This window comes from Pseudonaja textilis, chromosome 2 (assembly GCF_049901715.1).
Source record: "Pseudonaja textilis isolate UNSWEBS1 chromosome 2, rPseTex1.2, whole genome shotgun sequence".
In the NCBI taxonomy this organism is placed as follows: domain Eukaryota; kingdom Metazoa; phylum Chordata; class Lepidosauria; order Squamata; family Elapidae; genus Pseudonaja; species Pseudonaja textilis.
In genome coordinates, this window is record NC_141991.1 from 42,995,556 (window position 1) to 43,020,157 (window position 24,602).

Here is a 24,602-nt window from a genome sequence, read left to right on the forward strand (position 1 = left end):
TTATGTATTTTATTAACACTTGTGTTAAGTGTGTGTGTGTACGTGTAGTTTTCATACACCAAAATACAAATAAAACTCTGATAGAAATGAAAAATATGATCTGTTAGTAACAAAAGTGGGTTAGTTGTAAACTGTAATATAATAGGCTAGTATACTAATTATAAAAAATACTGCCTATCACAGATTAATTAATTGGTCTTTTCTTGTTCTGATAGAACAAGAAAAGAAACATGCCTTTATTCATATGTGCTAACTGCACCACCTAGTGGCATTATCAAATTAATTAGCCTTGTGACACACCGATTTTACAACTTTGTTTCTATTTCAAAGTGTATTTGAATCTATGCTCTTCTCCAAAAGAATGTTAGATAGTGACAGGATTTACAACGTTTTTGGAAGATTACTTCAGAGTTCATGATTTGTGGATGGGTATCTTTGATGTTGAGTATTCTGGTAGTCCTCTAGTATTTCCTTCTCTACTGTAGCGCAAATGCTCTCTGCCAGTTAATATTTATTTTGGGAATGATGATGATTAGTGTATGGCATTGTTGTATTAGCCAGGAGGTTATGATGCTGATACAGAAGAGTAGTTTGGCTACTAGCTCTGTTGTGGTACATGCTCACATTCTTCCTAAGGTATGCCAAGGAGGGTGAGCTAACTATGCACCAGAAAGATGCAACAGCTCTTCCTGCAGTGTCATCCAAGGCCACCCGTCCCTCCACCAAGAACTGCCTCGCAAATGGGCGTCACACTTCTATGGATCAAATTAGTTTGAACCCCCCCACATAATTTAATAAATGAATCAATTTGGTGTAGTAGAAAAGATGATGGCCTAGAACAGGGCTGTCAAATTTGCGGGTGTGGGCCAGATGTGTCACATGCTGGCTACGCCCACGCCTGGTTTAGCAAAGTGGGGAAAAGTCCTGATACGTCACATCTTACCACTGCGACACCCCTGGCCTAGAGAATAGGGGATAGTGAGTTTTAGGTCTCCCCTTGGCATGAAAGCAAACTGGATGCCATACCAAAAAACCTTGGATGACACAATATATAAGCCTTGACAAAATTCCCAACTGTCAATTACAATATCCCTCATTACTGGAAGCCATACATATGGTATGTCAATACATTACAAAAAGGGTCTTCAAACTTGACAGCTTTAAGATTTGTGGACTTCAACTCCCAGAACTCCTGAGCTAACATGACTGGAGGAGGAATTCTGGGAGTTGAGGTCCACAAGTCTTAAAGCTGAAGACCCCTGCATTACAACATCCTAGGGACTTGGGAAGAACTCAATGCATATGAAGGCCAACATTAGCTAAAGAGCGGGCAGCAGTGATTTCAGATTTTTGTGTATGTCATAAAAACAATAAATGACAACTGGTTGGGTTCCAGATTGTGCTAATAAAAGCATAGTTTACGAAGTACAATGGCTGGGTTCACTTGTTGGAAGAAATATCCAGTTCTTGTTCCAAGCCAGGAATAAAATGGAGGCCAACTGGAGAGAAAGATTCTGTTTATTGGTGAACAGAACACACACATACAGCATGCAGTTCTGGGTAAGTAGAAGGGTTCTTATATGGTTAGGTAACTTTGAAGTTTGGGATTTGTGCAATACAGGCTTTGGGTTCTGAAAGGGCTTTTGGTAGTTCTTATTGTGGCTGATGGCGATTCCTGGTGTTAGATTTTTGGGTGAGGGGGTGCTTGCTCTTATCCTATCACTCTGCTTTTGTTAGCTGTCAAAATTGCTGTAAAGGGTTTAGAAATATCCTGTCTTGAATGGAGTTCTGTTGGCAGTATTTGCTTTGCTTATGAATGGAGCCATGAAGATTGTTGGCTTCCTCTTTAATTAAGCTCGTTATCTCCTTAAGTGCCAGTATCTGCAGTTAGCTTCTTGTTACAATGTTTTATTTAGGTATCTAGCTGGAATGTGGAATGGGCTTCAAGGAGTTTTTATTATTAGGCTTGGTCTTTTGGCTTTTCTGAGGCTTTTCTTTATAGTTAATATTTCATTTGGGATAATGGGGGGAGGAGGGGCTGATTCCTTCTTACACAACCAGCATGTAAAAAGAACACTCTCTCTCTTACTCTCTCTTTCACTCCCTCTCTTTGTATGGCTGTGGTGAAAAATCTTCCTTTCTCCATTGCAGCTTTATGAATCACAGCCTTCCAAAAGATCTGCAGCTTGCCTAATCCTTGTCCTGAAAAAATGCAGAGGACATCAAAACGTTACTTAGTCACGCTCAACTCCGATTTGCCACAGTTTGGTTTTTGCAGTAAAACCGGATGTTTGGGGAATGACTTTTCCAAGAATTTTGCGCCTTTTTTCCTTTCCAGTCAATTTTCTGGCGGTCTCACTCTGAAAAAAACTAGCTCCTTAACTTTATTATTTAGCTAATTTTATTATTTAATTTTCCGATGTCAACCCAGGCGCTGGGCTAGAAGAGTAAAGCAAGCCCGACTCCTGCTACCTAACGATTTCACACTGCCTCCTTCCGTCGTAAAAGATTTTCAGCTCTTCGCAATCTGTCCTAGAAAACCCTCGAATCGCCTAATGCAGTTGATCCAAGCAAAATCGGTTCGGATTCCCAATCTGGGTCGTGGACAATTACAATTCCCGTCTTCCAGTGGGGATCCAGAGTTTTGCAGCCCTCCCAAAGGGGACTCTTTCCCGGCCACGGCCTCTTCCAGCAGCCCCAACAGCCGGCCCAGGCGAGCGCGATGCAGCCCTGGGAGGCGCAACCTCCGCCCTCCCCCATCGACTGTTCGGCGCTCTTCTCCACCAGCCCTTTCTCCGCGTAAGGCCCAGCAGCTGCCCTTCTTCCCATCGGCTTTTCCGCGATCGGCACAGCGCTACCTGAAAAGGGGGCCCTGTCGCTTCCTGGGAAACCGGGGCGGGATTGGATCCCTCGGCCGTCGGGGCCGCCGCCTCGGTGAGGCTGAGGTGAGAGCGTTGCCTTCTCTCCCCTCCGTAGGGGCGCATGAGTCTGCTGCGTCGTCGGAGAGGGAGAGCCTTCTTCGCCGCCCTTCCTTGCGGTCTTTCTCGCCCTGCCCCTCGGGGCTTTGCTCCCCTTGGCCACATTGTTGGCGCTTCCCCCTGCCCCCCCAAGCCTGGTGCCCGTGGGCGGCTTGCGGGTTCCGGGGTGATGGTGAAGGAGCAAAGGGCTGACAGCCGCCCCAGACTCCTGCTTTTCGGCATCTCTACGATGCTCGGGCTGCCTCTTCCCATCCCAGGAGCCATTTCTGCTCGCCCTGCCGTATCCGCCCTTTTTCATGTTAAAACCACAGAAGGAGTATCGGTTCTTCCTACCTCTTTGTCCCGACGGGTTGGGAGCTTGGTGGCGGAAAACAAGGATGAGGAACAAGCAGTCTTCGTCCTTGTGTTGGTGCGAAAATGGCTTCTGTCAAATAACTTATCTTGCAGTTGTTGATGGTAGATATATCCTGCTTTGGAGAAAAGGGAATCGGCCCGCTTTTGTCTCGGAATTGGGTGTCTCGAATCTCTTGGTTGATAGAATCAAATTATGGACTTGGGAGAAGCAAGATTTGGACAGTGAATTAGAAGAAAACCCATTCCGAGTTTGACTATAAGATGCTAACATAGAAGACTGGAATAGCAGTAACACTTAGACTTACATATCGCTTTACAGTGCTTTACAGCCCTCTCTAAGCTGTATACAGAGTCAACAATATTGCCCCCAACAATTATCAAGGATTGAAGGCTAAGTCAACGTTGAGCTGGAATGAAGTTACTTTAACTGTATTTCTTTTGTGTTTTATTTTCTTGTGTTCTATTTTATATTAGAAACCTTTTTTTAAAAAATCTACTCTTAAGAATGCTAATTTTCTTTTAGTCTACATTTCCCTCCCTTATCCAGTGGTCTGCAATTCTAACAGTTGGAATTCAGAGCACATTTGGAGGGAAATCTGGATGCCTCACAAAAAGACATCTAAATCCAAAAGCTGCTCACACCTTATGTAATTTTAAAAAAAGGCATGTATGATAATAGGAGATGAGTGTAGTGGTATGCTTTGCATTAAATGTACATCAGTCCCTGTGGATGGGTATGTGTAATATTCAAAGTAAGTTGAGACAGCTAATGATGGAAAAATTACAGAATAACATGGCTCCTTTTTATTATACCTTGGGCACTTAAGTGTTTTGTCTTACAAGCCTTGCTTACCCATGTAATAATACAACTCTTTCCTGTGTTACCTTTATATGCCTTATTTAGCAACAAAGATGGTTAGGGGGCTAGAGGCTAAAACATGAAGAATGGTTGCAGGAGTTGTCTATGTCTAGTCTAGTGAACAGAAGGACTAGTGGTAATAGGATAGATATGTTCCAATATTTGAGGGGCTGCCACAGGGAAGGAAGAGTGTCAACCTATTCTCCAAAGTATCTGCAGGCAAACTATGAAGTAATGGATGAAAATAATCAAGGAGAGAACCAACCTAGAATTAAGGAGAAATTTTCTGATAGTGAGAATAATTAATCATAGAACAGCTAGCCTCCAAATTGTGGGTGCTAGAGAGTTTGAAGAAGAGTTTGGACAGCCATTTTGTCTTAAATGATATAGGGCCTCCTGCTTGAGCAAGGGCAACTACAGAGCAACTAGAAGACATTCAAAGTCCCTTCCAAGTCTGTTGTTCTGTTCTGTTATTTCTTGCTTGTGGCATATTATTCTAGTGACAAAGTTAACTGTTACTACTTTTGAATTATGAATTTATATGATTGGTGATTTGGCCTGGAAAATTTTCTGAATGTCACAGATATTTACTTCAGGCAAGTTGGACACCAATAGTCTTTGAGTTACAACTGCAGTTGAGAGTGGAATTTCCATCAAGAAGAAATGTGGTTATAAAGCACCATGCCACGTGACCATATCATTTTGCGATGGCATTCCACTTTGTGTTGTTAACCAATTATAAGCCAAGGACCCATCCCAACCCAAGCTCTTCCTGCTTGGGACCTTCTAGTCCTGAGCCTATTGTTCAAAGTAAGGGACTTCTGCCCCTTAAACTCCCTCCAACCTACTTTACTCCCATCTCTGCCCTTTTGGTTACATTGCACCTTGCCTAAGGGGCAGCAAGAAGCCAAGAACTGCTTGCTTTGCGGACTGCTTGCTGCACTATGGTTCAGGGGGTTCTTGGCTTGCCATGGCTCTAGAGCTGAAAGAAGTCCCTGACCTGCAAAGCAGCATGCAGCCACAGCTGCTCCAGCGCATCCCAGCCCAGGAGTATGGTGCGAATCTGCAGCTGCTCTAGCCCAGCCTAGCAGTTAATGAGAAGTTATAGCTTCCCTCACTGCCCTGCCCTGCCCTTCCAAGACCCTCCTGTCCTATGTTCCGCTGGCCCAGGTCAGCCTAGCAGATGGCAAGGAGCTGTAGCCACCCTAACCAACCTGTATTTTGAGGCCTCGGCTGTCTCGCTCTACCACATCAGCCGATCTTTGCTAGCTTCTTTTCCTGCTGCTGGCAAGACATGCCTAGTCTGGTCCTTCATTTTTTTTTTAGGTTTAACATTTTTATTGAGTTATAAAATATTGTAAAATACAAAATTCAAAAGTAAATAGAAAAGCAGTAGGGAAGAAAAGGGGGAAGAGAAGTGAGGAAAGATAAGAAAGAAAAAAGAAAGAAAAAGCAGACTTCCAACTCTCTCTGTTACAGTAAATAACTTTTTGCTTTTTCATAATAATATGAACAAGCCATTTCTGTAAAGATCTATCAGTCTACTTGGTAAAACCCAAAACCATTCTTTTCCACATAAAGCACAAAGTTCAAAAGTGGTCTCCATGTGGAAACAAAAGTACTTATGTTCTTTTCTTTAATCAAAGTAATCAGTTTTGCCATTTTGGCCAACTCCATCTGCAACCATTCATCCATAGTAGGAATCGAAGTGTCCTTCCATTTTTGTGCACACAATAGTCTTGCTGCTGTCAACATATATAATAACAAAGTTCCAAATGTTTTCTCCACTTCTTTTTCCATTAGGCCCAAAAGGGAAAAGTTCTGATTTCATTTTTATCTCACCTGGCATGGTCTTTCATGAGGCCTTCTTTCCAAGGTCTCATGTGGAAACTGCAAGATGTGACCTCAGAAAAAAGGCCTTATGCTGTCAGCAGGTACCTTCAGAAGGGGTAGGTTGGGCATGCTGGTTCAGCAGCCAGAGAAGCGTCAAAGGCCACTGGATTAGCTGGGTTAGTGAAGTGCAAGATAGCAGGGGCCTTGAGAATGCAGAGCAGTGAGAGTGGCTGTGGCTTCTCACTGTGGCTTGATTGATTTAGAGGGTGAGGGTGAAAATTTGGGTGCGTCTTATACACTGAATGTAGCCCCGCCCACGAGACCAAAAACGCGAGGAACTGAGGCGGCGATAGTCTGTGGCGATGGTCTGTGGCAATCCCTGCAGCCTGGAACAGCCAATTGGGGTATTCCGGGAGGCCAATCCACCCACCAGTCTTGCTGAATCAGGCTGCAATAATGTGCTGAAGCTGACCTGGCTATTCACTATTTGCTGCAAGGACGTGTCAGAGTTTGCAGCAGCAATCCCATCCAGAAAGCACACACAAGTAACTGATTCAGCAGGATTGAATAACTTCTCTTTATATATAATATAACACATGAAGTAAATATACAATACCAAAAGCAGGTTTTCCAATGTGGTAGTAAATGCAAGCAAAACACAAGCAGCGGAGAGGAGTTTCAGTTTGAGTTTCAGAGCAGCATGCGGCTTTAGTACCGAACAGTTGAGCTAAGCCATGCCCAGGCTCCTTGTTGTCTCCTTGCTTACACAGCAAATAGTGTTTCAGTTTCCAAGCAGCCCTCAACTCTCACACATGGACAGGACACTAGCCAGATGAATACCGATGGATGCTGGTAGGCTGAGGCAGATTTTTCCCTCCCTTATTTCCCTCCCCCAAAACTAAGGTACGTTTTATACTCCAGAGCATCTTGTACTCCGAAAAATACAGTATACACTTTGCTTTTAAAATTGGCTTCTTTTTCATTGCAATCTTTTTTTTTTTGTAATCTAGAGGAAGCACTGTTTTCTGTTTCTTTGAATTTAGCCTTAGCCCTTTAACAGCTTTAACAGTTTTGTACTCTTCAAATCAGATAGCATAGATAATGATTTGAGGAATTTATTATTTCAAGTATCTGGATGGTGCCAGTTTGGGGATGACTGTCATGTGCTGCAAAATTTAGAATGGCTTCTAAAGACATATAAAAAGAATATTTTTCCTTGCCGATAAAAGATTTAATGTACATATTCCAGAACAGAAATATAGTCTATTTCAGAGACATGGAATCTTCTTGGGTTGAGGCACACTGGAATTTTGAAAGCATGTGGTGGAAGCATCATGCTTGTTGAGGCTTGCTTGTTAAAACATGGTTAAGGCTGTTCTATTATTGCAACAGTCCACACAATGTCTGTTTACCAGAACATAAAGTATACCCATGTTATACTTTCTATAATTTTAGTGAGATTTATGGAGAAGTAAAAGGCATTATTGTAAATATATACGAGAGAGGTGGTTTTGCAGCATTTCAGCCTCATAGTTACTTAATTTGTATTAAAAACTTAGGAATCATAGTAGGTATTTAAAGGAGTTATCTAAGACATTTTGGCAACTATGAGAACCACATTGCCTACCCCTTGGTCTTCTGAAGTAAACCATTAAAGCATTATTAACATATTAGAGAAAATATACTTATCAAATCAAATAGTTTCCCCCTTTTAAAAATTACTCTTTGCATCTGTTTCAGGGGAATGCTTTGCAGAAAAGATAAGAACAATAACTATTTCCTCATTGTATGTCCACTTCTTTACTCATGGCATGCAGTGTTCCGTAGCATCTGAGATTTGGAGAGAAGCAATAACTTCAGGGACCTTAGATCATTATGGCAACAAGCTACACACCTCCATTTGATGATCCTGGAGAGGTGAGAGAGGGCTTTCTATGCCCCCTGTGTCTGAAGGATCTGCAGTCCTTTCAACAGCTCCAATCTCATTATGAAGAACATTCAAGTGAAGACAGAGATGTTAAAGGACAATTAAAGAGTAAGTGTTCTAGTTCCTATTATGTATTAACGCATCTTTTTTGCTTACTACATATGAATATTGGCACTTTCTAGAAGTAGGTAAGCCTGTATTAAGATGAATAGAACAGGAGTATGCACCGGGTTTTTGAGGGGATGGAGGGTCCTAAAAAATAACGGGTGCCTTTTTAAGGCACTCATTTCATCCTTAAATGTGCCTAAATCATCCCCTCCATGTAAAAAGCCTATGTGTTAACATAGGTGTTAATAATTTTCTATTTATTAGAAATGCAAATAATGTTACCATCCTTTTTATGGCAATTCTGTTAACACTCATAATTCATGGGGAGGCATATTGATGATGCCCACGCATGACCTTTGAATGAAAGGAGTTTAGATATGTTGAAAGCAGAGTGTTTTCACTTACTCTGTTGTGTTTGAGTAATCCTTGAATTATGACTACAGTTGTGACCATGCCACATCCTGCTGAAGGAGTTCACCTCCGTCCATGCACAGAGGGGAGGTGTTCTGATGGGCTATAGAAACAGATCTCCGGGATCTGGGCCTTCTTTCTCCATCCCACCAAAGGAATTCAGCTCCCCTCACCAGGCAACTCTTTCATTCAGCCCCCAGAGATGATAAGGAGTCCTCTCGGCAGCTGACAGTAGCTTGCAACCTTCCTTGCCTGCTTCCCACTGACTTTCTGGGGAAGCCGGCAGAGAAAATTACTAATGGCAATCACATATCACAGGGTGCTTGGCAATTGGTTGTAAGATTGTGGTCTCGTGCGGGCAGGGTTTTATGATAGTCAGAGGTGCTTTACAGGCAAGTATTTTTTCTAATCACAAAAGTCTTTTTTTTTTAATTGGCAAAATGAAGCCTTTATAAACCTAAAATTAGTGCTTTGGACTAAGGGAACAAAATTTGAACTCTTGGCCACAGACGCCTAAGACAATTTTAATGAAATAGTGGAGCCTTTGAAGAAAAAAATCACTCACAATTAAGCAGAGAAATAATGCAATGCATTAATTAGAATTAGAATTCTTTTTATTGGCCAAGTGTGATTGGACACACAGGGAATTTGTCTTGGTGCAAATGCTCTCAGTAAACATAAAAGAAAAGATACATTCATCAAGAGTCAAGAATCATAAGGTACAACACTTAATAATAGTCATAGGGTACAATAAGCAATCAAATCATACTAGGAAACAGTCAATATAAATCGTAAAGATACAAGCGACAAAGTTACAGTCATACAGTCACAAGTGGGAGTGGATGGGTGATAAGGAGCGATGAGAAGATTAATAGTAATAGTAGTGCAGACAGTGTTGAGGGAATTACTTGTTTAGCAGAGTGATGGTGTTCTGGAAAAAACTGTTCTTATGTTTAGTTGTTCTGGTGTGCAGTGCTCTATAGTGTCGTTTTGAGGGTAGGAGTTAAAACAGTTTATGTCCGGGATGTGAGGGGTCTGTAAATATTTTCACAGTCCTTTTTGACTTGTGCAGTATACAGGTCCTTGATGGAAGGGAGGTTGGTAGTAATTGTCTTTTCTGCAGTCCTAATTATCCCCTTTAAACACCTGAAAGTAGTAAAAATTGACTTGAAACCTTTGGAAGTTTGTTATTTTAGCTGATTGTAAGAGTGAGGGTTACTTAGAAAGCTGTGAGTTATCTGGATGAAGTAATGATTTGTGATTGGATGTGTGTTCTGATATTTCTTAAGTACATGAGGCAATTCCTTTAGTTTAATCAATGAAGGATGTGCATAGGTAAGCTATGTGCCCCTGAGTTACTACCTAAGTAACTTGGACATTCCTGCTGGTCTTCAAGTGACTTGTTGCTTTAATCAGAACAAAAGAGATACTTTGACCAGGATGCCCAAAGAATACAGGAAAAACACTGTATCTAACTATCTGATACCTTGATTTTGGGAAACCAGTACAAATTCATTAATAATTGTTAATATCAGTTTAATGCTGTTTACTACATAACATTTTAGCCACACGACACATAGTTTCACAATGCATACTAATACTTCTAAGTTTATGTGTATTTCTGTCTCTAAGGACCCAGACTAAGTCAAGCTACCTCTAGCTGTAGGTCTTGCTGATTTCCATGGTGATTTTGACGCATTGAGTTTCATTATATTTTCAGACGTTCAGAGTCATTCTTGGGAATACTCTGATGGGATTGAATGTGGCATGTAAACAGCCCTTAGTCATCACACAATTTCAATCACTGGCTACACAGCTTAGTAACAAGAGCTTAAGAATAGTAATATCCATAAAGATAAAAATAATTGTAATATGTTTAAATGCTAATTATTGGCCACCCCCACCCCACCCCTTTTAAATAACTATACACTTACTGGTAGAAACCCATTCATAATAAAATACAAAGAGCTTGTGGTTGTGTTAATTTCCTTCACTTGTTACAAGTTGTTTCCCAGTTCTCTGAAGGCTGTGAAATGCGTCATTGTTTTACCTTTAAAGTGCTCTTGCCTTCTGCTTTGTCCAGTGTTCTTATTGCACAAATTGTTTCCTGAATTAAGTCTATAACCGGTACAAAATATTCCTGTGGGCTGCCAATAATTGGACTGCTTGGCTAATTGATACATTTGTATTCTCAAACGGGTCGGACCAGGTAGATTTCTTTTTTCAGGGTTGTGCTTTATGGGAATTTTTGTAATTCTTTGCATATTCAGAAATTTGTTTTACAAATTTTAGAATAATATATATATATATATATATATATATCCCATTACTGTGGGAGAAAAATGCTATGATATCTGCCAATGAAACATCTGCCAGTTTTAAACAAAGATTTAAGCTCTCCATTTTCCATTTCAGCTTGTTCATCTAGAATATGCAGTCCTGGGTTGTTGGGGTTTTTTTGTGTGTGTGTATGAGGGGGGAGAGGTTGTTTTTAAGACATGCTGTTTTGCTCTTAAATTTTCTCATCCAAAGGAAAGGACAAGTTGAATTTAAAAATCATGGCCAGTCCATTCTGAGGAGTTCTGAAAATTACAAATCAAGTGCAAGAGTCCATGCTAATCATGGGCTCACCATACTATCACAGTGGCAACTGTAAGAAAGAAAGTCTTAACTATTACATTTAAATATCTAAACAGAATTTGTGACATCTACCATTTTTTCTTGTTTAGATCTTGTTCAAAAAGCAAAAAAAGCAAAAAATAAACTGTTAAGACGAGATGATGACCGAAATGATGGGGTGTCTCAGGAACGATATGAAGGCTACAGTTATGGTGGAATGGATCCATATATGTGGGAACTCGAAGAATTAGGTAACCAGTCAAAAAAACTTCATTTGAAACAAGGATAGATAGTATCTCTAGATTCTGAACTGTGTAACCTAAAAATAATAAGGCTGTGAAAATTTTAAGTTACAGTTTTAATTTTGTACATTTTTATATTGTGTATAAATCTATATAAACATACTACACTAAGTTGATCTGTGAGAGAGCACCAGTGAATTCTGAGAAGATATGTATCATATTGTGTTATGAAGATAGTTTGAATAGATAATGAATTTGTACAAATGTATGTATTCATTGGATGGTAAATGCAAAATGGGTTCAGCACTAACAGTAATTAACACCAGAAGAAAATTCCATAATAGAAATAGGTCTTCTGAAATACCATTATCTTATAAACAAAAATTGTATTTTGTCAATAAAGACTAAAATACAGGGTGGTTAATACTTAAGAGCATGTTTACATAGCACATTAAACCATGTTGAATATTAGCTGTGCATATCAGATGATATGGCAAATCATATTTAGCTATGGTACATGAGCTACCATTCTTTAATTCTGAATTTTAGACTGAATAGCAAATTTGATAGAAATAAGAACAGGATAAACTTCCCGTTAGTTGAATATTTATGGTTGAATTATTCTCTGAAGTTTCCTAACTGGATATTTTATATTAGGTGCTATAAGGAGTCATCTTTCTGATTTTAAGAAACACAGAGCAGCCAGAATTGATCACTATGTTGTGGAAGTCAATAAATTAATAATCAGGTTAGAAAAGGTAAATAATTTGTAGTTTTATTTTTTTTTTAATTTACTTTTTATTAAACTTTTATTTAAAATATTTTAATAACATATGTAAGTCCTTTTTTCAATCATTACCTACTGTAACATTTCTTGTGATGTTTATTATTATGTTATTTGTTAAAGTATCATTCAATGCATTCCTTGGTAAGGTGCTATTAATTTGCTGGTCTATTACTAAGGTGATATAAAAGAGATACTCATTTGAAGTTTGATTTAAAAAAAAGATATTTGGGAAAAGATGGTTAAAAACAGAATTGCTTGATTTACTTGAAGTAATATGACAAACTATACAGTAAAATGTGTTTGTATATCTAATTCTTGATCATTTTCTTTTGGTCAGCTTACTTCCTTTGATAGAACAATTACAGATTCAGCAAAGATAAGAGGTAATGAGCACAAAAAAGAAACGCCTTTGATAATATCTCAACTAGGATTTCATTAATGATGTCTAACAGGTTATCATGTCTTATTGCAGCAATAGAGAAATCTGTCGTGCCTTGGGTTAATGATCAAGATGTACCATTTTGTCCAGATTGTGGTAACAAATTCAGCATACGGAACAGGCGCCACCACTGCCGCCTCTGTGGGTCTATCATGTGCAAGAAGTGCATGGAACTGGTCAGTCTCCCCTTTGCAAGTGAGTACAGTGGTTAGAGTTAGAAGTGCCTTAATTCCTAATTTTCAGTGTTGATCATATTTTGTTCTAGTATCACTCAAACATTATTATTACTATTATAGTGTGAATTAAGAAAAAAATATTGCTGTGCATTTATGTCTGTCACAAAAATGAGCAATTGTCTTCTGGTCTGATGAGATACTCATTTACAGCAGTAGAGGAATTTTAGAAGGATTGGCAGACATATTTTTAAAGTCTTCTTGTTTTTGTAGCAGCATAGACAACAGCCAAGTGTTGCCCTCAAGTGTGTGCATGTGTACACTGGATTTTTAGAGGGTTTATTATCTTTGGGTGAGGAGAAGGTTGAGAGTCTCCCCAAAAAAGAGCAGTATGCAACTCATAAATTGCATCTTATTCCCCAGAATCTCTCATGATTGTGTCTTTAAATTTTTGTGTTGGGATTTTTTCCATGTTGTCAATAGCTATTCAAAGCTATTTTACCTTTTAAAAACTAATTTCCAAAAGGTATGTAGAAAAAGATGACACCCCCCAACTCCTTTCTACGGTTTTTAGAAGTCTCATCTAATAACTAAAAAGTTACTTCACCTCAAAATTGAAATATTCCATTACTCCAGTTTGAGTAATGTCAGTTGCCTGTTTAGTAGCTAGATGTCATGTTATGTAAATATTAATATTTACTTTGAATATTCTATTTTGCAGTTGTACAAGCATTTTGATTGATATCTTTGTAGCAGCCAGCTTTTAGAGAACAGTTTTATTGCAGTTCCTGTTTTTACGTGTAAATTGAGATGAGCAGAATTGAGTATTTGAAGCTGCGTTCAAGATAATGTTCTGTCATCCGGACAATTACATTGTGTCAGTTATATTTTGTTCGTCTCTCCTTTCAGGCAAGCTTACTACTGCTAGCAAGGAAGTCTTGGCCTCTCATACTAGCCCCAGCTGCTCGCCCAATAGCATCCAGGGCTCTCGACGAGGTAGCATCAGTAGTATAAGCAGTGTCAGTTCTGTTTTGGATGAAAAAGATGATGATCGAATCCGTTGCTGTAGACACTGTAAAGACACGCTGCTCAAAAGGGAACAACAGATTGATGAAAAAGAATATATACCAGATATTGTGAAACTATATGAGGTAAAATGACTGAGATCAAGGCTTAAATGAGACTTATTGTCAATAGCATATATAATAATTTTTATGGGAGTAAATCTAAGAGATTAGGAACTGTTTATATTAAAAAGAAAACAGTTAGTTTGTTCATTGATGACAAAATTTGGTTTAGCTTTGGTGATTAGAAAATAACAGTTTGGCTAAAATAATCTTGGAAGCTTCCCAATTCATTCTATCAAAATCAGAATCTCACTTTGGAAAATTTGAAGTTACAACAATTTCTATTACTGAAAGTGTGTTGCTTTTAACTATTATAAGAAATCAACAATTTATAGTCTTTTGCATTTGACACAAATGGATGAAATTTGCAGTGACTGTTCCACTTCAGGGGATATTTTTCCCGTCAAATTTCAAACAGATTGGTCCAACTGTTTTCAGGAATTTAGAAGCTTTTCAAAAACAAGTTCCTTGACCAGCTTGGATTTCTTTGAGTGACAATTTATATGAAAAAAAAAAAAACCACAACGTTATAAGCACTGTAGGATAGGTGTAAAACTTTAGTTTGGTTCCTGTGTAACTTATTTAGCAATAAGCATGTTTAGCAAAATGTTACCACTGTTAGCATACTGCATATAGTCCTGGTCATTATACTTCAGAAATCATATTACAGATCTGGGAGTAATGCAGGCATGGCCAGCTGATATTCCATAGGCATTTTTTTTTGTAAACTGGTAAAATATCAGTTGAATACTGTGCATTGCTGACAAAAAAAAAGAACACATTCAGATTGCTTGCAAAACTTGGACCTATACAGATAATACAAGCATACAATAATATGTGAAATGGATTCATTCCTATTCTAATCACCAATCTTTGTAACTGAGGTCCTTAAACTCATATAAAGTAAAGGAAAAATAGGATGCATATAACACATATTTGAATTGTTGTTGTAACTTAATTTTAATATATTGATTTCTTTTATTAAACAAGAAACTCCGATTTTACATGGAAAAAGTTGACCAGAAAGCCCCTGAATACATAAAGATGGCAGAATCATTAAAGTAAGCCTCTTTAGATTTTTAAAATAATTGACTCTTGTATTCTTTAAAAGTTATTAGATGATTGTGTTGTTTAAAAGAAATCAGAGAAGGCAAATATTAATTAGATATTAATAACTAATATCTAATTATTGGGGATATATCTAATTAAATATATTGGAAACTTCAGTTTTGTAAAAGCACAATACATCGAAGTTATTATTTATTGCTTCTTTGGGGACAGCTATCTGTTATGTTTGTATTATTATTAACTGAGATTTAGAACCAATTTTCACACTATATCCAAAAATTTCCTTATGTATATTTTGCATTATTAGCAGTACTGGGTGATATTTACACAATTATATTTTCTGAATTTTATTTAAAAGTTGTATATGGCCACCCTTATGAGCATAGGTTATGGAATTTGAACAAACTTCGTAAATTTGCTGGTGCTTTTAAATGAAGATTTCAATTTGTAAGGTGAATCCGTACATTAAGTAATAGACTTTGAGTTGGAACTTGTTCTTAGATAAGTTTGCTTAGCGTTATTTTTATACATATAAATTCTTTAGCTTTTGAAGTAATAAAGAACTTGAAAACTGAATCATTTGTATCAATTTTTTAGAATTAAATTTTTTAACAGATATTTAAAATAGATACTTGGTTATTCCAAATTCAGTTTTTCAAATCTAACTAGATTGCAGTAGAAAACAAGAGTATAAATTGTTAATGAAGTCTATTTATAAGTGTTCATATGAATATGGTGAGAAATGAAATTTCAAAAGTTTAAAAGGAAAAATACCAAAAACTCCAGGATAAAACCAAAGTCAGAACCACAATGGTCAGCTAGTGTCTGTAGTAAGTGGCAAGTATATATAAATACTTGGCTACCAAGGCTGATTTTTGTATATGTTTGGATTTGTGTCCTTATAAATACATATTTACTCTTTAAAACCATGCTGAGCTTAGTGATATAATTTTGAATCAAACTGCTTCCCACTCTAAAATGGTATTTATCCATGTAGAACTCATTTTAATGAACTAAATAATTTTGAGAGAAATTGATGACAAAAATGCACCAAAATCGATATTTAATATTCAAGTTTTCCCTTTTTTTCATAACACAGTTTAGATGGTTGAATCTATGTGAATAACAATTTGGAGTTATTTAAATGTGCATGTTCTCTTTCAGTGCTGGAGAGACAACATACAATCTTGAACGTGCTAGCAGTCTTAGAATAGAAGTGCAGAGAATGTATGAATTAATAGATGCTTTAAGGTAAGTACTAAATATGAAGATGGAAATTGTTACTGGATTATTTTTTGCTTGGCTTTATATACACTGCTCAAAAAAATAAAGGGAACACAAAAATAAGACATCCTAGATCTGAATGAATGAAATATTCTTATTAAATACTTTGTTCATTACATAGTTGAATGTGCTGACAACAAAATCACACAAAAATTATCAATGGAAATCAAATTTAGCAACCCATGGAGGTCTGGATTTGGAGTTACACTCAAAATTAAAGTGGAAAATACACTACAGGCTGATCCAACTTTGATGTAATGTCCTTAAAACAAGTCAATATGAGGCTCAGTAGTTTGTGTGGCCTCCACGTGCCTGTATTACCTCCCTACAACGCTTGGGGTGCTCCTGATGAGGTGGTGGATGGTCTCCTGAGGCATCTCCTCCCACACCTGGACTAAAGCATCCCCCAACTCCTGGACAGTTTGGTGCAACGTGGCATTGGTGGATGGAGCGAGACATGATGTCCCAGATGTGCTCAACTGGATTCAGGTCTGGGGAACAGGTGGGCCAGTCCATAGCATCAATGCCTTCATCTTGCAGGAACTGCTGACACTCCAGCCACATGAGGTCTAGCATTGTCGTGCATTTGGAGGAGCCCAGGGCCAACCGCACCAGCATATGGTCTCACAAGGGGTTTGAGGATCTCACCTCGGTACCTAATCGCAGTCAGGCTACCTCTGGAGAGCACATGGAGGGCTGTGCGGCCCACTAAAGAAATGCCACCCCACACCATTACTGACCCACTGCCAAACCGGTCATGCTGGAGGATATTGCAGGCAGCAGAACGCTCTCCAGGCATCTCCAGACCGTCACGTCTGTCAATGTGCTTGGTGTGAACCTGCTTTCATCTGTGAAGAGCACAGGGCGCCAGTGGCGAATTTACCAATCTTGGTGTTCTCTGGCAAATGCCAAACGTCCTGCACGGTGTTGGGCTGTAAGCACAACCCCCACCTGTGGACGTCGGGCCCTCATACCACCCTCATGGGGTCTGTTTCTGACCGTTTGAGCAGCCACATGCACATTTGTGGCCTGCTGGAGGTCATTTTTCAGGGCTCTGGCAGTGCTCCTCCTGTTCCTCCTTGCACAAAGGTGGAGGTAGCGGTTCTGATGCTGGGTTGTTGCCCTCCTACGGCCTCCTCATGTCTTCTGATGTACTGGCCTATCTCCTGATAGTGCCTCCATGCTCTGGACACTACGCTGACAGACACATCAAACCTTCTTGCCACAGCTCGCATTGATGTTCCATCCTGGATGAGCTGCACTACCTGAGCCACTTGTGTGGGTTGTAGACTCCGTCTCATGGTACCACTAGAGTGAAAGCACCGCCAGCATTCAAAAGTGACCAAACCATCAGCCAGAAAGCATAGGAACTGAGAAGTGGTCTGTGGTCACCACCTGCAGAACCGCTCCTTTATTGGGGATGTCTTGCTAACCGCCTATGCTTTCCACCTCTTGTCTATTCCATTTGCACAACAGTAGTGTGTTGCTACCTAAGTGGACAGTTTGATTTCACAGAAGTGTGATTGACTTGGAGTTACATTGTGTTGTTTAAGTGTTCCCTTTATTTTTTTGAGCAGTGTATATATTATTTTCAATGAAGATGAACATTTTTTTAAAGAAGGCATAAACTTTGTGAGCTACATTTTACTGCCAAAATAAATCCATGTTGCCAAATAAAATTCTTTTTTGCCTAGTGTTTATTCCTCTTAGCTGATTGTTATGTATTTCCAATTCATTCTTTTCCTTCGTTTGTTTCAGCAAGAAGATTCTGACTTTAGGGCTGAATGAAGATCCACAACCTCATCCCAGAACTTTACAACTTCAGAGGATGATTAGATATTCAGCCACACTTTTTGTTCAGGTAGGGATATGTAGAAAGGGTGAGCTGCTTTTAAATATATTAGTTCTCCCAAGACAATATGAAATTACATACTGACATTTTAAATGGTGTTACAAAACTTGTCATTTTGTTTCAACAATTTGCATAATGAAAATAAATTAGTGCTTCAGTTTTTAAATACTTCCTACCTAATTAGATGTAAGCTATGTCAATAGCTCTGCTGGTTTTTAGAAGGCTAATGAATTTTCTTTTGCACTTTATCATAGTGATGGGAATGGTTTCTCAGCACTGTAATTGGATTCTAATTTAGCAAGCTATTGCATGATATCATGGGACAATTCCTTGCTATTAGTCAAATAACCTAAGCCTAAGAACATAATGTTTGTTTATTCTCAGGTTTTGACTTCCCCCTTTGTTTGAAATTGCATTTTAATCATTCTGAGTTGCTAATTTTTCATAGAATTAGATAATTGTGATGTTAGAAAAGACTACAAGCCCAGCCTTCTGCAGTGTGCAGGAATGCCAGTTAAACTGTTCTCCAAACATATCTATCTGGTCTTAAAAGGATACTCCAGAGATGGAACATCCTATAGCCTCTAGAAGTAATTTCTGGAGGGCATCCCAACTCTTTATTACCATACCGGTAGTTTTTGACTTACAATCACAAATGATCCCAGAATTTCATTTGTTAAGTATAACTTAGTGAGTTGAGACCCATTGTATGACCTTTTTTCAGTTAAGAGAATCATGTAGTTGTTAAGCATATCTGGCTTCCCCCATTGACCTTGCTTATCAGATGTCAGCTGGGAAGGTTCCAAATGGTGATCACATGACCCCTGGGATAAAGCAACTATCATAAATATGATCCAATTACCAAACAGCTGAATTTAGTTCGCATGACTGTGGGGATGCTGTAGTGGTTGTAAGTGTGAAAACTGGTCATATACCACTTTTTTGAGTGCTGTTGAATGATCACTAAACAAAAATGGTTGTAAGTTGAGGACTACCTGTACATCCTTCTGCTGTAGGTCATATTCACCTTGTTATCAGTGATCACACGAAAGTACAGCCATATATCTGCCATCTGGTATTCTATGCCCTTCCCTTCCTCCTTCCCTCCCTCCTAGCATAGTCAAGTCATTCTGGTGTTTTAAAAGTATATTTGTTCATTTTATTTAAGTATGTGTAAACCTGTTCAATTAGTTTATTAACTGTTTGATTTTCTATCTTCCTTGCCCTTTAGTTATGTTTTTTAAAAAAAAGCTTAATTGAAAAAAAAAACCTCTCAGAAGCAGGCAATTGTAAGAATGCTTCCATAATGCTTTCAAGAAAATTAGAGATATATTCCTGAACTAATCAGGAAACAAATTTCATTTGGAAGAGACTTACTTCAATTACTAATCTCTTATTTTAAATACTCTTTTGATATTAGGTATAGTTGATCACAATTTAACTTTATTATTAGACATATAATTTGGATGAATGGACATTTTTTATATTTTAATCACTTAAAGTATAATAGTATGTATGCATGCATGTATAGACACATATTTTGTAGTTTTCAAGATCTAAATCTTAGTATCCTATACCCTTTAAAGTGATATTTTGAAAAAAAAAACTCCTCAGGAAAAATTGCTTGGCCTGATGTCTTTACCAACCAAAGACCAGTATGAAGAACTGAAAGAGAAAAAGAAACAAGAACTAGAGAGAAAACTGCAGATGGAGAGACTGGCAAGTATTTTAATCAGTATATGTTTCTAACAATGAGTTTCTGTTTGTTCACTGTTTCAACTATTTCCTTTCTGAAATGCTTTACTTTTGAATTTGTTTTCTAAAACAATTGCCAAGTAGCGTGATATAAGTCTAGAACCAGCTTAATAAGAACGATTTTTTTCCTATTTCTTGTTTGACTCATTTCTTTCTTGCCTTTTTTGATTTTGGGGTGGGGATGACATCTCTTAGAAATTTACGTAAGTTTTCAAAAATATTTTAGCCAAGAGAAAAGTCTGCTTTGCTCTCAAATTTTTGTTTTGTTTCACTATCTTTATGTTGCTTTAGTTTGTTGTTAGTTTAGACTCATAAATATATTTTATCTTGTTGAAATAATCACATGTGATACATCCAAATGCAGTACATACTAAAAGTGATTGGATAGGTGACTTCTGATCTAGTCTCTCTTTGAGTAAATAGACTGCTGATCATTCTATGGCAGAGCACAGTTCTTTGAGATCTATCAAAGTGGCAGGAAGATAGAAAGAGTTGCAGTCATTACAGGAGAGAATAAAAGAATAAAACTTGCTAGAGCATAGCTCTTTACCACATATGTAGAAGTGTAACCTTTACTTGCTGATTCAGCTTATCTTCCACTCTAAAACATTCGAAACTTATTTAACAGGAAATTATTTGTGTTAAATACGATTTAGATCATTGTGGACATGAACAATTGAGGGACAGATGAACAGTTAAAATTTTTTAAAAATATTATTATTAATACCATAATAATCTTACATAATCCATCAGTTTAAAGATTCTGTTTTTTGAGATGGAGGGGGAAAAAACTCAGAAAAAAAGAAGACCCCTTTCCACCAATACAGTTGCCTTTTTAGGCTCACGTATCATGCTAAAAACTGAGGAAGTTGCTGAAGTGTGGACTGCTCAATAAAATGTGGACTCCTTTTAAAGTTTTCCTTTCTTTTGGGCTAGGTGAAGTACGAATCCCAGAGACGACAAGAAGAGAGACCGTCAGACTACACTTCCAGATCCTTAGCAACATTCAATGGTGAGGTCCATCGAACAAAAAGGGTTGCAATGAAGAAAACTGAAGGATGGCTACCCACTGCTAGCATATCTCGGAACCAGGAACTGGCAGATCCACTTCTTCAACAGATCGACAATATCACCTCATTTATTAAGCAGGCGAAGGAAGCCAATCGTCTGGACGAAGTCCAGATGCTGCAGGAGAACCTGCGACAGCTTCAGGACGAGTACGACCAACAGCAGACAGTCAAAGCCATTGAGCTCTCTAAAAAGCAAGCGGAGATGGAGGAAATGCAGAGAGAACAATTGCAGATCCTTTGTGAAGAAGAGTGGAAAAGGGATCATAAAAAAAAGATGTCTCAACATTCACGGACACGTTCTCTGGATTTCAGAGAAGTGACGCCCGATAAACCTGAGATGGAGAGGGAAAGCATAAACCAAATAGCAGAGGCTTTGGATCTAGATATGCTTCAGGACAAAGATTACACTGGCTCCACGGCTGCTTTCCCCAGTGATGGTGTTGGATTGCTAGGTAGCAAGAATCTGGTTTTGGTTTGCCAACCTGTGAAAGCCTCAGAGCATGAAAAAGCCTCCATAAATCCTTTTGAAGATCCTTCACTAATTAGCCCTCCAAAGAGCAACCCTGATAGTCCTGTTGCTGAAAACACTGCAATAGCTTCTTTGCCTACCAATGCCCTGCAGAGTTATGAAAGAGAGTACAATCCATTTGACGAAGAGGAGGAGCAGGAACAGGAAGATTCTCAGCAGGCAAATGGGGTAGATCTCAGTGCTCCAAACCCATTTGAAGATTCTGTGGGAAATCCATTTTATACCCCTGTGGGTAACCAGGAATCTGGGAATCCATTTGAAGAATCAGTGTCTTCCTCTTTGAATCCTTTTGAAGTTGAAAGTGATAATGAAGTTTCAGGGGAAGATATCATAGAGGAGGAATTGCTTCTCCAACAGATCGATAATATCAAAGCATATATTTTTGATGCCAAACAAAGTGGACGAATGGATGAGATAGAAGTATTGACTGAGAATTTGAAAGAACTTAAGAGCACCCTTGCAAAACAGAAGAAGAAATCGAGCTGCTGAACTATGTCCACATACTTTTGCAGTTCCCAAAGGGAGGGAAGATCGAGGTAAAAGAAGAAATACATCGCAAAAGGCACTTACTTGGGTGCTGAATCAAGCTTAGGGACTTTGGTATAGGGATTTCCACTTTTTAGATCTGTAAAAGTCAACACTATTTAAAATTTATAATTACCGGAAACTGTTCTTCAAATATTGAAAAGTCTGTATTTGTATCCCAGCCCAAATTTAGGAGCATAATTATATTTCTCAGCACCTGCTTTATCTCTGATGTAAAAAGGGGGAAAACTGACATTTTAAAATGCAGGAAATTATTTGCAGTTCTCAAGACTTTTGAATTTATTTTCTGTCACCAGGTAGGATTGTATGTGCTTCAAAAAAAAATTGCTTGAAACCACATCTTTGCTTCCTAAGACAGAAGCAACTTGTGCAGCAACCTGGAAAAGCTTTTACTGTTTTCAAAGAAACGTGGTGCTCTCATGAGCTCAAAGCATTTCCTCAAAATCGTTCTTGAATCTTGCACAGCCCAGCTAAAAGGAATTAATACTGTCTTGCAAATTCTCAGTTTTCCTACTAACTTTATATTTTGGGGAAGCAGAAGAGAGAAAATAACTTACTGTTCAATAGAATTCATTGGTAAAGCAACATATATATGTCTCAAAACATATGTATATATATGTTTTAGAAAACAAATGCATAAAACCTAACTAGACATCGTGTATTTTTTTCCTTTATCTGTTCTTCAACTGATCAAACTATTCTAATAGTTTTTCCCAGCCAATTCTAGACTAACTTTGTAAGAACGTTGAAATTGTCAGTGTCTCAAAACTACATAATTTTCCAGGCTTGTAGAAATGTCAGAATAGGAAAATTGTTTTCTGCCTCCAAAAATTAGAAAATTTGCAGACAGAACTGTGCTTTGAGAGGAACCATCCTGGGTGTCCACTTGAGAGTATAAATTAAAAACTAGAAGTCCATTTTTCTTTCTAATTTGATTTCTCTCTAGGGCAATGTTGATATACCACCTCCATTTGTTGTGTGGATGATTTGTGCGAAACCTGTTATATTAAATGGAGGCTATCAAATTCTTAGGGTTGAGCTGTTCATTTGTAAATCTTTTTTTCTTTTTAATTGATCTGCCAGCTACGAACAGAAATGTTTAGAAGTGTTAAATAATGTCTGATTTCAGTTGTACGGGATGAATTTTATTTGGTTGCATTTTATTATTTTGGTGTCGTAAACCAATTTTAATTGTTTACACCGGAAGAACTTACTCAGAGAATATTATGTACTTAGGGGAATGGGAAGAAGGCCCAAGCATTAATCCTTAATCTGATTTTGACAATTGTTTCCATGCTGGTAGAGATGATACTGTACACAATGTATGTGGACACTAAATGTTACATTCCTCAAAAGATTAGTGGTTAATAGGGTCAAGAACTAAGGCAGCACTTTATACTTTCGACATTAAGTATTACATGTTATTCATTTGTTAATTCATGGTATTTGTGATTTTATTCCCTTTGTTAGCAAGGAAAAACTACCTAGCTTTGATTTCATGCATCACAATTCAGCGACAGCCTGTTTTAATGAATCCTATAGAAACTGAGCTGAAAACTGCCCGTCCAATTATATAACAGTCTAAGGATACTTGTTTTGATTTTTTTTTAATGGGAGCATTCTGGAAATGAACTTACAATGCACTAAACAGGACAAGAGTTGGAACATAAAAATAGGTGATAAAATATTTTTAAAAAGGGAAACCTACAAACTAAGCAAGGAGCAAAGGCACAATAATTGTTTAAGGTAAAGCTATATTTATTAAAGACAAGGCCGCAAACTTGATCTGTCACTCTTTATGTAGTCCAACCAATATGAATGTTTCAGTGGCTTTTTTAAAAAAAAAAACTCATTTCCTTATTAGATGCATTATGCCTTTTGTCTATGTATGCCATAGTCTAATACTTTATAAGACACAATATTGATGTATTTTATTAAAAATATGTTGGTTGTAGCTCTATAACTGCAAGTCAATGTGAAATTACCCTTGATAACCCAAATGGTTGTTCCACATTTTGTCAGCATTCCGTTTGTACTACTGAATTGACACAATGAAAATGAACAAGACCATGCCATTATGAGATTTAACACTAATACCATTTGTTTGTACATTTGCATGCACTAGTTTGTAAAGTTTCTCATGAAATAAAACACCATTTTTGTTTCTGTGAGTGTGGAAAAACTGATTACATCAATAGCAGCAGCAATCTAGTCTTTCGTGTGAACTGCAAATTCCTTGGTATCTTAATGAACAGAATGTAGGAAGCACTTTTACACCGAGCTAGGCAATTTGTGCAAGAAAACATTGTTTAGACGGGAGTCTTTTCCAGGCTGATCTATTGAAAAGATTCTAAGGATTTCTGCCATTTGTCAGAAATGGTGTAGGGTCTCCCGCTTGGGTGGGGGGGTTGGACTAGATGACCTGTAACGTCCCTTCCAACTCTGATTATCTGTTATGATCTGTTATGATCTACTAGATAATAGGATCCTATTGGAATATGGAATTTAATCTTCTCTGTGTTTTGCACCAAAATACTTTCTTTAGTTCAAATAAAATGAGAAATGGCAGATAGGAAGAAAAACTACTACTCTGGAACAAGATATTTAAAATAAGGTGAATAATCTTTCAATCCAAGTCTTG

At 37.9% G+C, this 24,602-nt stretch overlaps 1 protein-coding gene across 4 annotated transcripts; it reads left to right on the forward strand.

Moving 5' to 3' along the window:
- The first annotated feature begins 2,711 nt into the window (after positions 1 to 2,711).
- RBSN (rabenosyn, RAB effector) lies at positions 2,712 to 24,132 on the forward strand. 4 transcript variants are annotated; one of them, XM_087923741.1, is made up of 13 exons: positions 2,848 to 2,945; positions 5,995 to 6,125; positions 7,852 to 8,059; positions 11,200 to 11,340; positions 11,989 to 12,089; positions 12,456 to 12,501; positions 12,591 to 12,752; positions 13,640 to 13,881; positions 14,848 to 14,918; positions 16,090 to 16,176; positions 17,968 to 18,070; positions 19,676 to 19,780; positions 20,753 to 24,132. In XM_087923741.1, exons 3-13 carry the CDS (start codon positions 7,900 to 7,902, stop codon positions 21,902 to 21,904), a joined length of 2,370 nt encoding a protein of 789 aa, XP_087779867.1. In that variant the 5' UTR covers positions 2,848 to 2,945; positions 5,995 to 6,125; positions 7,852 to 7,899; the 3' UTR covers positions 21,905 to 24,132. The 4 variants fall into 4 exon arrangements, with proteins under 4 accessions (XP_026578727.2, XP_087779866.1, XP_026578721.2 ...); XM_026722942.2 differs by lacking the exon at positions 5,995 to 6,125 and having other exon boundaries at positions 2,712 to 2,945; positions 7,842 to 8,059; XM_087923740.1 differs by lacking the exon at positions 5,995 to 6,125 and having other exon boundaries at positions 2,814 to 2,945.
- Positions 24,133 to 24,602: the final 470 nt, after the last annotated feature.

What these genes read in the sequence shown, in the direction of transcription:
- RBSN (XM_026722942.2), top strand. Translation starts at nt 7,900, where the DNA reads ATGGCAACAAGCTACACACCTCCATTTGATGATCCTGGAGAGGTGAGA. An exon ending in TAATAATCAGGTTAGAAAAG is followed by an intron (nt 12,090 to 12,455) that starts GTAAATAATTTG and finishes TCTTTTGGTCAG; the next exon opens with CTTACTTCCTTTGATAGAAC. An exon ending in AACTGCAGATGGAGAGACTG is followed by an intron (nt 19,781 to 20,752) that starts GCAAGTATTTTA and finishes CTTTTGGGCTAG; the next exon opens with GTGAAGTACGAATCCCAGAG.